This window comes from Pteropus medius, unplaced genomic scaffold (assembly GCF_902729225.1).
Source record: "Pteropus medius unplaced genomic scaffold, Ma_sr-lr_union100, whole genome shotgun sequence".
NCBI lineage: Eukaryota > Metazoa > Chordata > Mammalia > Chiroptera > Pteropodidae > Pteropus > Pteropus medius.
The window spans coordinates 8361919-8377567 of NW_024349802.1; the positions used below are offsets into that span (position 1 = coordinate 8361919).

The window sequence follows — 15649 nt, forward strand, 5'->3', positions numbered from 1 at the left end:
AAATCTATGATGTCTCGTAACTGAGAAAATGTGGAATTTAAAGTAAAATGAATGAGTAAGAGGAAAGTGGTCTCACTGCCTTGGGCTGCATCAGGGCTGGTGGGCTTGATGACCCTGTTTGCATCCTCATGAAGGGCTCCAAACCAGTCTTTCAGCCGGGAAGCGAGGCTCCTCAGCTCCTTGTCCGTGCAGGCTGGAGGAAAGCAAAGGTGAGAATCGGTGAGTCCACGGTGGTCTCCTGTTATGAGCTCTGTGCCCTCACCATGCGGTGCCACCAACAAAGCCATGCCTACACAAACCTCCCTGCCCAGCCACGATATAACTCCTTACCCCAACTTGGAAAACCCCCCAAAGATGCTGCTATCACAGGTAAGAAACGTTGACAAAGAGAGCCCTGACTCCCAGGGCAGGCAGCATTGTTCAGAACTGACTTTGGCCTGCCTCTGAGCTGCTAAAGTAAGTTGTCATGGTCTCACAGTTGTGCATCAGCCTCAAAGGCCGTCACGGATGCCTCTTGCTAACCTGATAAAACTTGCTGTTGCAGTTTGCCAGAGAAGATTACATTTTCACTAAACTCATGCCAAGAGATTAACACTCAGGAATAGCTAATGCTCTTAGGGAGAGGCGCCTGGGACACCAAAGGCTCCCAACAATAGCAGACTCTCAATCCTGTTTTAGCCCAAGGTTTGGATTTGTGGATATGGGGTATTTTGCCGGTGTTTTGACAGACTGACTTGATTTTTCCAGATAGATAGATGGATGCCTTCTCCATATAAGAGTCTTTCTATTTGCAGCCCATCTATAGCTACCCAGTTCGCCTTTTAGGTAGGACAGTAACTGGGGCCAAAAGGGTACATCCTAAGAACAAGGAGAAATCTGCTGGATGGGGAGAGGGCTGCAGGCTACCTGAAGGTCGCACAGAGTGCTGAGATAAAGCTCGAGGGAACAAATCCCAGAGAAGGGACAATGGTGCAGAGAAGAAGCTTACTTTCCCCGTCTCCCTGACTTACCCTAATTCTGGGTACTGAGAATCTTGACAAGAGACAGGAAAACCCGCAAGGGATTTAGTGAACTTTAGTAGGTGGAGAGACAGAAATTAAAGATTGAAGGGGCCAAAATCCCCGTAAGTGAACCCCACAACTGTCACTTTTCCCAAAGTCAAAAGCTACAGGAGACAGGCTGCGAAGAAACCAAGCAAAAACAATGTTACGCTGCAGAGCCAGACAAGTTCTGAATGTCTCCTGCCGCTGATGGGACACAGGTTAAGGCCGAAATCTACCAGCACAGAGAGAGCCCAGTGAACACCCCAGGCTCTCACTGGCAGACACGGGGGTAACGGTGAATGAGTAGACAGTCACGCCACAACTCCAACTCAGCCTTCGGTGACTGCAGGCTCTCCCTGAATCGAGGCGATAAGCCCCCATCTGCTTTGCAAATGGTGGAATCATCTCCAGAAGAAACTGATGTCACACAGACCCTCCCTTCATCCTGACCATCAGAGTCTGCTTCCAGGCAAGCCCATCTTTTCTTAGCCTGGGGCTTGGTGTTGAACAGAGAGCCAAACTTTCTAGACCTCAGGCAGGAAAAGTCTGTCCCACCCTCCATCTGAGGGAGGTGAGCAGACCCAGGCGGGTTCAGTGCAAGCTCAGTGCTCTCTTTGGAACTGCTGCCTTCATTCCAGCCAGGATCCAGACCTACACTCTGCAAAGCATGGAGCGACTACGTGGCCACTGTTCAGACCCAAGCCACTAATGACCCCAAGACTGCTTTGCTTTCAACAACCAGGACGTGACTATCAAAACACCAGCCAGGAAATGACTCTGAGAACTGACTTGACAGGCAGCAGAGTGGAACAGCTCTGGGCCCGTACTGCCTGGGATAAAGCCCAGCTTTACTGGCTGTGGGACTCGCACAAGTCAACCTCTCGCTGCCTCAGTTTCCTCACCTGTGATCTCAAGATATCACTATGTGACTATAAATTAGAAAAGGTATGTAAATTACTTAGCAAAGCACACAGTATATAGTCATTACTCAGCATGTGCTAGCTATGACTTTTACTAACACTACTCTTGTTATTTTTAAATTGAAGATTTATAGGTAAGCTTCGAGCAAACATCCACATCATTCAGAAAACCAGTAAGACAAATGCACCTAAACAAAACTGGCTTTGGCCACCTAGGAAATAGGTGAAAATGTATACTTGTGCTAACCAATACAGTCCCCATTAGCCATATGTGTCTATTTACATTTAAATTACTTGAAGTTAAATATGTTAAAATTTAGTTCCTCAGTTGTACCCACCCCATTCCACATGCTCCATGGTCACATGTGGCTAGGGACTCATAGGACAGCACAGATAAAGAATATTTCCGTCACAGCAGACCATCGTATGGGACAGCGTGAGATGATGTTAGCCACCCCTTGGGGATTTCTGGCTTTCGGAGGTTCGTCGTGACGTCCAGACTTCAAGGTCGTGTCTCTGTCCCTTCCCTTCAGTCTTTGAAGACAAACCGAGGAAGGAGATCACAAGCCCACGCAAGTCCAGAACCAGCGTGATGCTGAGCCACGCACACAGACGAGAGGGGAAGGAGTCATCGGCTTTGCCCGGGTACCGGGACCGGCCTTAGGGGCAGGTCCTGGCACCTCTGGAGGACAGTGCTCACATCTCCAACTTTTCAGATGCTGCCCAGCTCTAAACAGGAGAGGATGTGGTCTATTTCTCTGAGGAAATGTGATGTGGACTCTACAGCTAACCTCACACTCAAAAGTGAAAAATTAATAGCATCTATTTCTTCTCATTTGCCATGCACACCATCCATTCGAAACACTCCCTAAGCAGAGAAAATTGCCAAGTCAACTTGCAACGGAAATGGATCCTCATGTCACACTGCAGGATAAATTAGTCAGTCATGTTTAACTAAAGCCAAACAGATGTGCAGGTAATCTGTATCTTTAGAAGACTGCTGCCTTTCCCACAGGCTTTCCCAAGTACACGGGCTTTTGATGGTGATGGGATCGGGCACTGGAACCCAGGAAGAGCAAATCTGTCAGTCGGGGAGAAGTCGCAGTGGGACGCCACTGGCACGGGCAGAAAAAGATCAAAAAGTCAAAGTGGATATGGGAGGCGCTGGCCCTGTTCACTCACTGCGTCCTCAACCGAATGGTCCTTATGAGAGTCAGGCACAGCCTGCCTGGAGCGAGAGCCATCCCAGAGAAAAACACAAAGACGACAGCCTGGAGAGAGCTGTTTGTTCAGATTTGGTATTCTAGCCACAACAGACAGACTGGCAATGGGAGAAAAATGCTCGTCTTTTAAGATGCCTGTCACAGCCCCCGACAAAGGATTAATGCTTTCAGAAAGGGGACCCAAAGGTTACATCCCACACGCTCAGTTCCTTCCTGAGGAAAAGTAATTTTTGTGGGGAGAAAACCATAAAAAACCACATCCACCTGCCACGCTTGCACTCTGCCCGGAGGCGGGCCAGTCCCTGGAATTTCTGGACTAGAGAGTCTGGTGGTCTGTCCACTCCTCCTGGTGAGAGAAGCAGGCGCTCAGGCCACCGGTATTGGACTCTTTGGAGGAAAAGATGGTGCTATCATGGGAGAGGGTTTGGTTCACTCGTGAAGGCCGGGACCTGAGCCCCGTTGCCACCACACTGCCTTCCCGAGCGAGAAGCGGCCCCCGGCCCTTTGCTCTCTCACTTTCCATCAGCTCCCTCCTTCCCTCCGCCATGGCTTCGGCTCACCTTCACCTGCTCTCATCTTCCCAGCCGTTTCTGCCCAGCATCCCATTCCTCGATGCTTTCATATTTGCCTTCTTGTTTCTGTAAGTCACTCCCCATCTTTCTTACATGACCTCAGCCTGCTCCGGTGAGGCTGGGGTGCTGGCAGACCTCCAGTCTCTGCCTCCTCAGTCCTCAGAAAATGGTACTGCCACGTACTCGCGCCCTCGGGACAAACACAAGAAACTTGTCCCAAATTCCTACAAAACTGCCCTGCGTTTTGCCATCTCTACCGCCTTTCTTCCAAACCCTGTCACCACGCTCCCTCCCAGCAGCACATGGTAACAGGGTCCTGACTGGTCTCGTGGCTTGCTCCTATTCTTCACATTCTCTTCTTCATTCAGCAACCAAAGCCATCTGTCTAAAATGGACATTTGATCAAGTTACTTTCCCACTCAGCTACTTCAGAGGCTCCCAGCCACTCTTCAGGCAAGTCCAAACTCCATCATGTGACCTGTGGAATCTGGTCCCAGGGGTCATGCATCCTTTGGTCTGTAGTCTTTTGTCCTGGGCCTCATGCTTCATTCACCCTTACCGTCCTTCCCACACAGTGTTCTGCCTGGAGCACACCTGCTCTCTGTCTTGCTAACGCCAATTTCTCCATCAGGTCTCTGCTTTAAAGGTACTTCCTCCTAGAAGGCTTCCCAAACCCTCAAACTAGGTCAGTTTTTCTTGTTCTGTGCTTCCAGTGCCTTGCTCCTTGGACGGCACCACACCCGGAACTTCTCGCTCCATGCCCATCTCCCCCTCTCTAGGTCACGGCAGTGTAAACATGCCTGAGTCTGGCTCAGCCACTGGGGCCAGCATCTTCTGCACTCGGTTCCTGGCATGAAGAATGCTCTCGACACATACTTATTAACTGAGTATAATAACCCTCCTGCTTTTTGTGAACTTTAATTTGTCCATCTTCAAAATGGCATAATAAAGCTCAGCTCATACCATGATTTTATGCAACAAGAGAATAACAGTAAAACATACCTCACAGCTACTGGCATAAATTTATGTCCCCCTTCCCATATCCCAACATTTTATTGCATGCTATTTTCAAAAAAGCCTGAGGAGATTTAAAGAACAGCCTCTCTTCTTATGTTGTAGATGGGACAGAAGTCTAAGAGGTTCCAGTTGCAATATATGTCTGCCCTCTCCCAAGCAGAAAAGTTCCGTGATGGAAAAGCTTTCTTAGTAACCATAAGGATGGATACATACTAGCTGTTCAGATTATATGTATTGAAAGAAAACATGAAAGAACACAGAAGTTACCAACTCCCAAAGTCTAATAGCTACCAAGTGGCAGAGACGGGGTTTGGATCCAGGTTGTTATCCTGCCGAGCCGTCCCTGGGTGCTGGACTGGCTCCTTGCATGGGCTGGCGAGAGTCAGTACTGAGGCAACTAATATACTTGATCCGTACCCTGGGCTGGGCAAAATCAAAACCTCGGGTCCTTGCACGGAAAGGAATTTATGCAGGTGAAGCCACAAGCTGAGTATTAAGAGGACAGACGGGGAGAGGGAGCAGGTTGGGCTCTCATCTTCATTAGCTTTGGTGTGAGAATGGCGGGCCTTCGGAAGGGCTTTGCACAGCCCTCAGCCTTCCTGTTAACGCTCCCAGAAGCATGTATCACATATGAAGCCACTGGGGCTTCATTAGGGAAAAGTATAGCGCCATTGCACATTACTCCAAAATGTGCAAAAAGCAGCTCCCTCCCCCAGGAAAGCACAGCACTCACTCAGGCAGAAAGAGGGCCCAGGTAATTTGGTGTTCTCCCAGCAGACTTTTCCTGTCTGAAAAATATGAACAAAAATGCTATAGGCAAGTATAAATAAGGCACCAACAGCCTCCATGGAAGGTATATAGCCATGAGAAGAGAATGGGAGTGCTTTTCCCACCTGAAAACCCTCTACCCCCCTTGACCTAAGACCTGGAGCTTCAAGGGGCTTTAAGTTAGACTGGATTGGAATGCAGAGAATATTCAGACGAAGCCAGGAGTGCATCGTGAATAACCAGGCTGGTGGGAGGAAGAAGGATGCGCTGCTGCTGGTGTGGTGCCATATGGCAGAAAAGTTGTTACAGGCTCATCGCAGCCCCCATGGGGTTGTGGGAGGGGGGAGGGGTGTTCTGACGGATTAGTTTTTGCTCGTGGGGAAGTTGGACAGCCTGGGTATCAGCTACTGATGGGGAGAGAGGATTGCTTCATAGCTGAATGAGTAACCATGGCCTGGCTCAGCCCATCCCCTGGGCCCCATCACTCCATCTTCCCTGGCCCCCCTGCTTTCCTTCAGATGAAGCCAAGGGCTAGTAAAGAGCTACTGAAGTTTCAAAATGGGCAGTGGTTTTGGAAGGGAAGAGACAGGAGCTAGGAAATCGAGCTGCTTTGAAAAGAGCTCCCAAGGGCGCTACTGGCCTTCCAAGCTGGCCTCCGCTTCTTGACGTCCGACCGTGAGGGCTGACTGACGCAGCAGAGCTCTCTCAGAGGGTCAGACAGAAAGGAGGAAGGCAAGGGAACGATCGGAGGGGTAAAACATGCTTAGGAGATGATATAAAAAGTGGAGGTGAGGACAGTATAGAAATTATTTATTCAAAGAGGTAGTGTTTAATAAAGTGAGAGCAAGTGTGTGTGTGCGCACGCGCGCACGTGTTTTACAAGTCTTTACCAAAACCACATTTGAACACCGAGATGATGTTTGAAAATGGCAAATCTGCCACACGAGCATCGTAGGATATCTGTAAACCTCTGCTAGGGAACCAATTACTGGAATATTCTTGTAACTCATGGAGCCCTTCAGCTAAAGAGCCAAAGGAAATGAATGCCCACCTGCCACGCAGACCTCCCTCCCTCCCACTTCAGCCTCACTAATGCTTAACTCAGGGCTCTGGCCCTCCACAGGTAATTAAAGAGCTGGAGCTCTCTGGAGCAGGCCGGGCAGCCTCAGGTGTGGCGCCCCACTGCTGGCCCCCTCCTCTGGCCTAGGTGCCACTGTGCATAGTGACTCCATCAGAGCAGCAGTGGGTAACGCGCTCAGTGTCTACTCTCGGCCTCTCCGGTAAGAGGTCCAGCTAAGCCTTCAGGGCAGAGACCGGGTGCTGGCAGAGCAGACACAAGATGCCTTCCTGGGCTGCCCTAACCAGGGTTTCCTGTCGCCTTTGGGCACGTGTGGCTCCTCCTCCCGGGGAGACTGGGCCCCCTGTGCCAGGGACTATCTACCGCGCGGCAGCACCCCAGTGTCGGGAATGTGCGCAGGCCCACTGTGGGGCCACATCCCCTTGGAGCCTGCGCAGACTGCGACGCCCTGAGGCACGAACGTGGGCTCTTCTAAGCTGGAACTCAAATCGGTGACGGTGGAGTCTGCTTAGCAGAGAGTGTTCCAGGGCCAGTAATCAGACATTCTGCTTTAAAAGAATCCTGGATGGCAGGAGAAAGAGCTGAGCTCAAGTGCCAGCCTTGCCATGCCAGCTGAGACTGGACACGTGACTTTTCCATCCCGTTTCCTCATTTGCGGAAGGAGGGTGGTAACAGAACTAGCTGGTAGCATCATGGGGAGGATTGGACTAGAATGGACTTAGGTGCTCACCGCTCGGGAGCTGTGGGTTCTCCCTATCTGTGTTTGTGGACACAGGGCAGCCTGTGACCCACTAAATGGAAAAGTATAGACGTCAAGATCATGCAGATGGTATTTTCACATAAGACGACCGCCTGAAGCCAACCAGTAAGACAGGATTCAGAGGTTAGGTGACATCTCCAAGGTCTACAGATGGTTAAGTGCCAAAACATATCAAAGCCAAGTCTCCTAATGTGAGATTCCCTGATCAGCACACACAGACAGCCCCAAGTGCCTGCGCGTGCACTTCCGCCCAGTCCCCATCGCGGGCTGAGAGTCTCTTCCACAAGATAGATACAAGATCGTGCACGCGAGTGTGCTGTCAGGACCACGCTCGCTCCCCTGAACACAGACGGTGCTGCGGTTAGGAGTCTCGGCTGCAGGTCTGACAGCCCTGGGTTGAGCACCACCTCCCAAGTGTACAAGCTGTTTTCCGCATAAGTCACTGCTCTTCTCTAAGCCTGTTTTTTCATCTGTAAAATGGGGATAATGACAATATCGACCTCATGGGCTTATGATGATTTATTGTTACAACTGAGCTTTCAAAAACCAACAGGCAGCTACCACCTTCTCTGAGGAGCTTCAGGAGCTGGTAGGCCACCCTGGAGAGACTAACAGATAATAAACTCTCAGCCATGCACAGTGTTAGTGGCAGAAAATGCAACTGGGGCTTCCTGAAGGGATTTTTAAACAATATAGAAGGTGACCCCTCATTTCTCATTGGAGATCATCCGGCAGAAATTTGAGCCAGGTAATGCCTGCTCAAATTCAATTATATGTAATTCTGTTTTTTCACTTTTTAGTGCCTAAAACATCAATATATATGCATGTTCTCTTAGGCTTAGAGAATGTGTCATTTTATGTAAAAACAGACATGAGCAAAGGAATTAGGGCCCCTTTATTCAGGAGCTTGCTGATAAAGTCCCTCTTAAAAAGCAATCTTCGAAAGAGCTTAAAATACTGACATTAAACTTGGAGGAAGATGTAGCGTTAAACTAATTAACGCTACAACCTACAAGTGAAGATGTATAAACTTCCCTATTAAACCCATTAAGACTATTCTTAGTAACCTGATTTGAAGGGACTTTAATGTTTCCCTTGATTCCGGTGTTAATCCTTCATCTGGAAAAAGAAATACGCCGGGCACCTGCACAACCTTTGTAAGTGTGCATCAGTGGGGTAACACCTGTTCCCCCTGAATAATCTAGAGCTGGAAGGTTAGCTACATGAAATAAGCTTTTGAAGCTTCTGTTAACATCCACAGCCTTTTTAACACTCCAGGGTTAAAAAAAAAAAAAAATGGTCGTGTATATAAAATATCAGTTAGAACTGACCAGCCTCCAAGGCTGTGTCTCCAAGGCAGATGCCTTTGCCTACGTGGGAAACCTGGAATAATGTTCCAGAGAAGATGGCGCCATGATCAGCAGTCTAACAGAAAGAGTTTCATGGCCAGTCAGATTTTTTAGGCACCCAAGTAATAGAGACTAAACTGGTGAAATTACAACTGCTTTTCTCAATGGCAGGAGCCTGGGGACCAGGTTGGGATACAGGTTCCACCCAGGCTACTGAGAGCACTTGCGGGTGGCCAGAGCCCTGGGAACGAGGCTGGGCTGCTGATGGTGGATCCCTGTGTGGGGTCATCATCCCCCACCCCCTGCAGAGAAGCAAGCAGGCATTCTATTTTGTTAATGTTTGAGCTGAAGTAGCTGATGACAATCAGGAAAGGCTTCCAGGAGGAGGAGGAGGCAGGACCTGAGCTAAGGCTCACGTGCCGGGATGACTTAGAAAAGGAGAAGACATTCTAGGCAGGTCTTAGAAATAATGAGGAAGTCAATTTGAATGAAGCGACTGTTTGGTATTTAAAGCTGATTTGTACTTACGATCAGCTCTGCTTCAATTAAACACACCAACTTTAGCATGATTAGATCTAATTCTAAATCATAAACATTAAAGTCAAATATATATAAATACATGTGTGAATGCATATATAATCAACTGTATATTTGTTTAAAATATTCAATATATTGCACTATACATGCTTATGTACATCCCAAGGTCTGTCTTCTGACTAGCAAGCACTGACTGTTCCAGGACTGATACATATGCCTGTATCTGCAAGATATAGTGACAAAAATATTTTTAGGGTACATATAAGATGAATCTCCATTCCTAATTGGCAATTTGCATCCAGTTTAATCTGCTCAAATTCAACATCCAAATCTGAGCGTTATTAAATGTAATTTAAGTTTCTATGTTTTTTAATACCCGAAGAATCAATATATGCAGATATGTTCTTACCTTTAAACATCGGAAATAAATATATTGTTATATATTGGGGCAGAAAGCCACGGGATTGATGGAGGACCATGAATGCCAAGCTTGGGATCTGAGATCTGATCCTGACGACCTAGGATGTATGGAACCTAAGATTGTCTCTTTAATTTGGGGGCGAGAGGAGGACATTGGCATACTTTCACTCACAGATTAGGTGGGGGACCAGGAGTAGATTTAGGCCAAATGCAGAGAACCAAGAGCTCCTCCTAGCTCCTCTCCATCACTCCTCCTCCTGGTCGAGAGTGGATGGTGACATAGTTATATGGACTGATTGCAAGGATAGTAGCTCCACACTCTTCTTGTGGTTAAGGCCCAGCAGTACCTCCAGAGGTGCTGTAGTCTAGGATAAGATGGTAGAGGCTGGAGTTAAAAATTCCCAGTTGGAACTAAGGCCAGAACAGAATGGTCGTGGAGATTCCTGGAGCAGACACAGCTTGGCCACTTCACTTTCATGCTTTCATTAACGTATGAGCTCAAGTGGCTGATGATAGTCAGGGAAGGCTTCCAGGAGGAGGCAGGAAAAATCAATGGAAGATCCGGAAAAATAAAGCAGGATCTAAGGAAGAAGTGCCATCTGAAACCATAAAAGATATCTTAAACTATTCCAAATCCTGGTTCAGTGTTTGACTCATTATTCTTCTCACCCTTGAGGTCATGCGACTCACTCTAAATTTGTCTCTGCCCTGGAAGCCTTAGGGCGTGGATAGGTATAGTAATCTGACATGAGAAGAAGGCATCCAGGCCCCGAGAGAGGTCCTCTGGGCTCAGAGAGAAACTTGTGACTGACACAAAGATGAAATAGTAGTTATTATTTCTCCTTCTAGAAACACTACTATATTTGATCAAAATTGCCTGTTTAGAGAGCTAATATCTAACAAGGTAGCATGACATAGCTAGCAATTTCCCTTTTCCATACTAAATATCATATATAATCAACAGTGTTAACAGAAAAAAAAAATCATAAAAATCACATTCCATTTTCAGTAAAACCTTTAGAAGAGAGATATACTCTCAGCTTTGAACAATACAGCAGAAGCAACCCAGACAGGAGGCAATGTCCACATAGGCCAATAAAAAAAAAAAATCAAAAATACATTTCAGATGGGCAAAGGGCTCTTCCTGAAGTGACAGACCAACATTTCCTGTTCAGCAAGAACTAAGAGATCTGGAGGAAAGGATGGCGCAGGTCAAGCAGATGCTGAGCAGGAAGCAAACGACGAGAGGAGAAAGAGCGAAGTGGCCTCGGGCCAGCAGGGCTCAGAAAATGCCCACAGAATTGCTCTTCCTATAGCAAGGGGCCTGGAGACAGGGCGAGCACAGCTGAAGAGAGGAACCTTCTTGGGCCTGATCTGTTTCACAGAAACAGAAAAGATGATGACACAGAGCAGCCATTTTAGCAGGAAGCCATCTGTCACTGGTGACACACCGAAGCAGAGTGCTTTTGGATTGTGAAGTCAACAGAGCTAGACACAGGCTCCTCCCCTTCCATCTACAAGACTCCCTTTTGAATAGGTAGACCAGTGAGGTCTAACTGACTCATATACACATGCACACACACGCACATCCATATGAAAAACTGTGAATAGAGAAGCAAGACTTAACCACAGAACACAGAAAAAGGGAAAATGGGAAAATGTGGATCGAGTGTAACACCATGAATTAAAATTAAACAATCACATTTGAAGAAAAAATGGTACACAAGACTCCAGAGAAGAGATGAAGAGACAACAGAGGAGATGGTATGTGAGCATTTAAGTCCCAAAAAAGGAGTACAAAGAAAACCCCAAATCATCATTAAAATGAAGCCAAACTGGAAGAAGCATAAAGGAGAACAGACACTGTGGAAACTCAGTAAGACAGAAGGATGCCAAAAATGAGCGAACACCATGAAGAGGAAATAAAGAAGGGATTACGAAGAATAAGAGAGTAAATCATGGCCACAGAGAAGAGGCAAAGGAATTCCTACATGTGCAAAACTGAAGAAAGAAAACATTGGAACAGGACATATATTTAAAATATAATTCATTAAACTATTCCCAAAATAAAAGAAGAGGTGAATGAACATAGTGAGAAGACACAGCATTAGTCAGGGAAAATCAGCCTAGAATGGTCCATACTGAGAGCTGTCCCAATGAAGTTACTGGATTTTAAAATAAAGAAATATTGACAGAGCAGCAGAAAAGATAGCCAAGTAACTTATGAGAGAAAAAAGAAATAAGGCTGCCCTCAGACTTCGAAACAGCAATATTCGAAGCCAGAATCCAGTAGAACAATGTCTATAAGATAGTCAAGAAAAGAAAATCGAACCAAGGCCTTTATATCCATCTGAGCTACCTTTGAAGAATGAATAATACAGAATAAATAATACAGAAAACCTAACTCCATATAGATTACAAGAGACAAAACGGCAAAGTGATTCAGAAAGGTTGCTAGATATTTTGACTCCAAAATTCCACTTTGGAACTATAATCTATGAAATGCACACACACACATTTGAAGTAACATATGTAGGGCTATCCATTACAGCATTATTTGAAATAGCAAAAGGCTGGAAATAATTCACATGTCCGTGGTTAAATCAATTATAGTACATCCATACGGTAGAAAACTGTACAGCTATTGGATGATATGTAAGGATCTCCAAGATATATTAAGGAAAAAAAATAAAGTGAAGTGCAGAACAGTATGTATCACGTGCAACTATCTGTGTTAAATGGGGAGAAACAATCTGTATTTGTGTTTACTTCTATGTTCATCAAGAACCCCTTCCAGGGTATGCATAAAATCAATAACGGCTTCTGTTTTGTGCAGAGGTAGAAGCTGGAAAGATTGCAGACAAGACTAGGAGGAAGAATTCCTGTATTCCTTTTTGGTTGTGATGTGAATGGATGCCTCTCTTCAAAAAAGTAGTCTGTTTCCTTACCTGTCTGCCCACTAAACCACACGCTCCCTCAGCACAGGACCCTGTGTCCCACTCACTCAGTTGTCCCCTCGGCACTGAGCTCAAGGCCTGAAACAGCAAAGTGGCCAGAGGAGGTTTGCTGAATAAATCAATAAATGAACAAATGAATGAACAAATGCAATGCAAGGCAGTAGCCCCAAAGTGGGAAATACTCCAGTGATACCACCTCAAGAGACCTGTTAGCTGTCTAACTCAGACAGTTTGCACCCATCCATCAGTTCGAATGCCACATGCTAACATTTTTCTTTCCAACCCAAAGGGGAAAAATAATCCCTAAACGCGGGGATTTTTTAATCAACACAGTCTGTGTGCTGTTCCCCATCCTGTCCCATGACCTTGGGCAGGTCTAAATCTAATTCCAGCACTCCCTGAGTCAGGCACTCTGGGGGATGCAGAGATGATTAAGACATAGCCCTGGCCTGGTGCTCGCCCTCTCCTCTCCTTATTTGTAAAAGGAGAACGTTTTCCCTCCACAGAGCTGGTGGAATTTTAATGATGAAGACCTCAGCTGTTTTCTCTTCCTGAATGCTCTTTCCTGGAGAACCAACGCTCGGTTCAAATGTGTCCATCTGTTGAATCCTCTCACCCAGGCAAATTCCACTGACCTCCGGGATGTCCCCAGGGACCCTCTACTTGCAGTTCCACTTTTTTGTGCTATGTCACAACCTGTTGCCCTTCTGGACCCTGAGAGCCAATGCAACAAGGATTCTGCAGCAGTCACATTTGCACTTACCCCTGGTTCTGGCAGAGTGTCTGGTTAAAAGTAGGAGCTGATATGTGTTTGCAGAGGCACAAAGCAAATATGAATACTTTGAGCTAAGTGAAAACACTGTTCCCACCACCATAAACGCACCAAGAATAAACATGACAAACAGGTAACATATAAGAAAGTGGCTGGTGTGTGCCTTTGAGGGTGAGGGGGAGAGTTATAATCAGAGCCAAGACAACTTCCAGCCAAAAGGAGACTGGACGTGGGTGGGGGCAGAGGCAGGGAGAAATAGACGTGTGCTGACTCTATGACGCTGACTAGAGAGACTCACGGTCTCAGTGACATGCCTGAGGGGAGGTCCTATCACCTCTACATTTGAGAACACCAAGGTCTAGAGAGGTTAGGAGTCTTGCCCATTCTCACCTCCAATTTATAAGTCATCGAAATGCCAAATGCGGTATTTAAAGCCAGAGCCAAATGGCTCCAGCCGATGCACCTCACTCCACCCATGCTGATTTGCTTATGGGAAAGATGGCCTCATTCTCTGACCCCAGACATCACACTGACTCCGCAGCTCAAGAAAAGGAATAACCAGAAAGCCTGGCGGCCCTTGAGTTCAGAGTTCCATAGGCTGAAAGCAGACCCACGGGCTTACATATTGGTGCTAGCCCTCCTGCTAACACCTCAGTCAGCCTGGTGGCGGCCAGGGGCCCCTCAGATCTCATTTTCATGTTTCTTTCCACACACCTGGCTTGTCTCAGCACTGGCTTTTCATCCCTGTCTGGATAGTTACCACTAAGTAATTTAGTTTATCTGTGTCTCTGCAAGTTTATTTGGAAACCATGGAACACTGCTTACAAAAAATTAAGCTTCATTTTCTTTAAGCATTCAGCTGACAGTGCAGGCAGGAGGTGGTGATTTGGAAGTAACTGGCTTATGCATATGTAAACATGATGCATTTAGCAAATTATGTAGACTTCACACTTCAGAACATTGAAGAAAACAAAGGTGCCTTGCCAGGAAACTTTAGTGCAATAGAGTCATTCTGAAAGGAAAACTGAATTATCGGTTTGTAGAAGAGTTGAACTCAGATACAAATGGAAAGTAATGGTTCACAACATGGACCACGAGATGGGGCATAAACAGAATTTGAATAGGTCTAATTTTAAGTGGTGTTAAGGCACCTCTAAGGACTTCAAAGAATTATAGCCCATAACATGCCTTGAGATTGAATTCATGGTATAACCTCATCCCTTCAAACTCAATTCCACTGTGACTCCTCAGGCTTCACCGAATTCCCCAGCATGTTTTTCTCCTTGGCACTATAGACAGAATTCTAGGTCTACCTTGATCTCAAAAAACATTGCAATAGTTAAAGCATCCCTGCAAACTATTACATAGCTTTTCCATTCTCCACGAAGACTTGTTGCCTCAGTCCCTTCTAATACATCATCAGCAAGGAACTGTACTGAAAATGGAGTTCTAAGTATCACTTCACAAGGGCATCCTTACGAGCCAGGACTGTGGACTTTAGAACTCATAGATCAGGTTAGAGCATTGGTCTTGAGAGTCTCCAGTCTGCAGATCCCGGGGAGACGGCACTTGTCTGCAGGCATGGTAACCAGGAGGCCTCTAATTCACAGGGCTTACACGGCCAGCTGTTGGCTATCAGAGACAGGTGGCACCAGCACAGCTCAACCTGTGTTACAGTCATCAGTACTAGCACCACTAGTGATAATATATCCCAAGAGCTGCCACATATTAAATACCTACTATTGCCAAGAACCATGCTAGCACTTGGCCAAGCTTTTATTTATTTATTTATTTTTTTCATTTAATTCTGGTGATAATGTGTTAGAGTCATTATTATTATTTCTATCTTACTGATGTGGAAAGTGAAGTTAGGGCGGTTAAGTGACTTTTTTCCTGGCTGCCACTAAGTGCTTATTATATGACAGGTGCTGTATACATAAGCATGATCTCACAGCATCATCACACCCACTCTTTACATCACATTTCTCCATCAAGCTAATAAATGGTGAAGCTGGGAGCCACGTTCAGGTCACAGCCACAGTCACGTCTGTCCTGCTGTGTCCTGCATTCTCATCATTTGGAAAGCGGTTCCCAATGCCAGAAAATGCAGAGGAAAAGCCAGGGAAGGAGCATCTTGGCCATGCAGAAGTCATGCTGGTCTCTGGGACTTGATATGTCCCCTTCCTCCCTAGCTTCTTTCCAAACACAACACAACACAACACAACACAACACA

At 46.4% G+C, this 15649-nt stretch overlaps 1 protein-coding gene across 2 annotated transcripts in view; it reads right to left on the reverse strand.

The window, feature by feature from the left end:
• SPOCK1 (SPARC (osteonectin), cwcv and kazal like domains proteoglycan 1) overlaps positions 1 to 15649 on the reverse strand; it is a 461772-nt gene that overhangs the window by 20105 nt on the left and 426018 nt on the right. For both annotated transcript variants that reach the window (XM_039836105.1, XM_039836104.1), the window contains one exon: positions 77 to 193. In XM_039836105.1, the coding sequence (XP_039692039.1) occupies positions 77 to 193 (117 nt within the window). The remainder of the gene's footprint in view (positions 1 to 76; positions 194 to 15649) is intronic.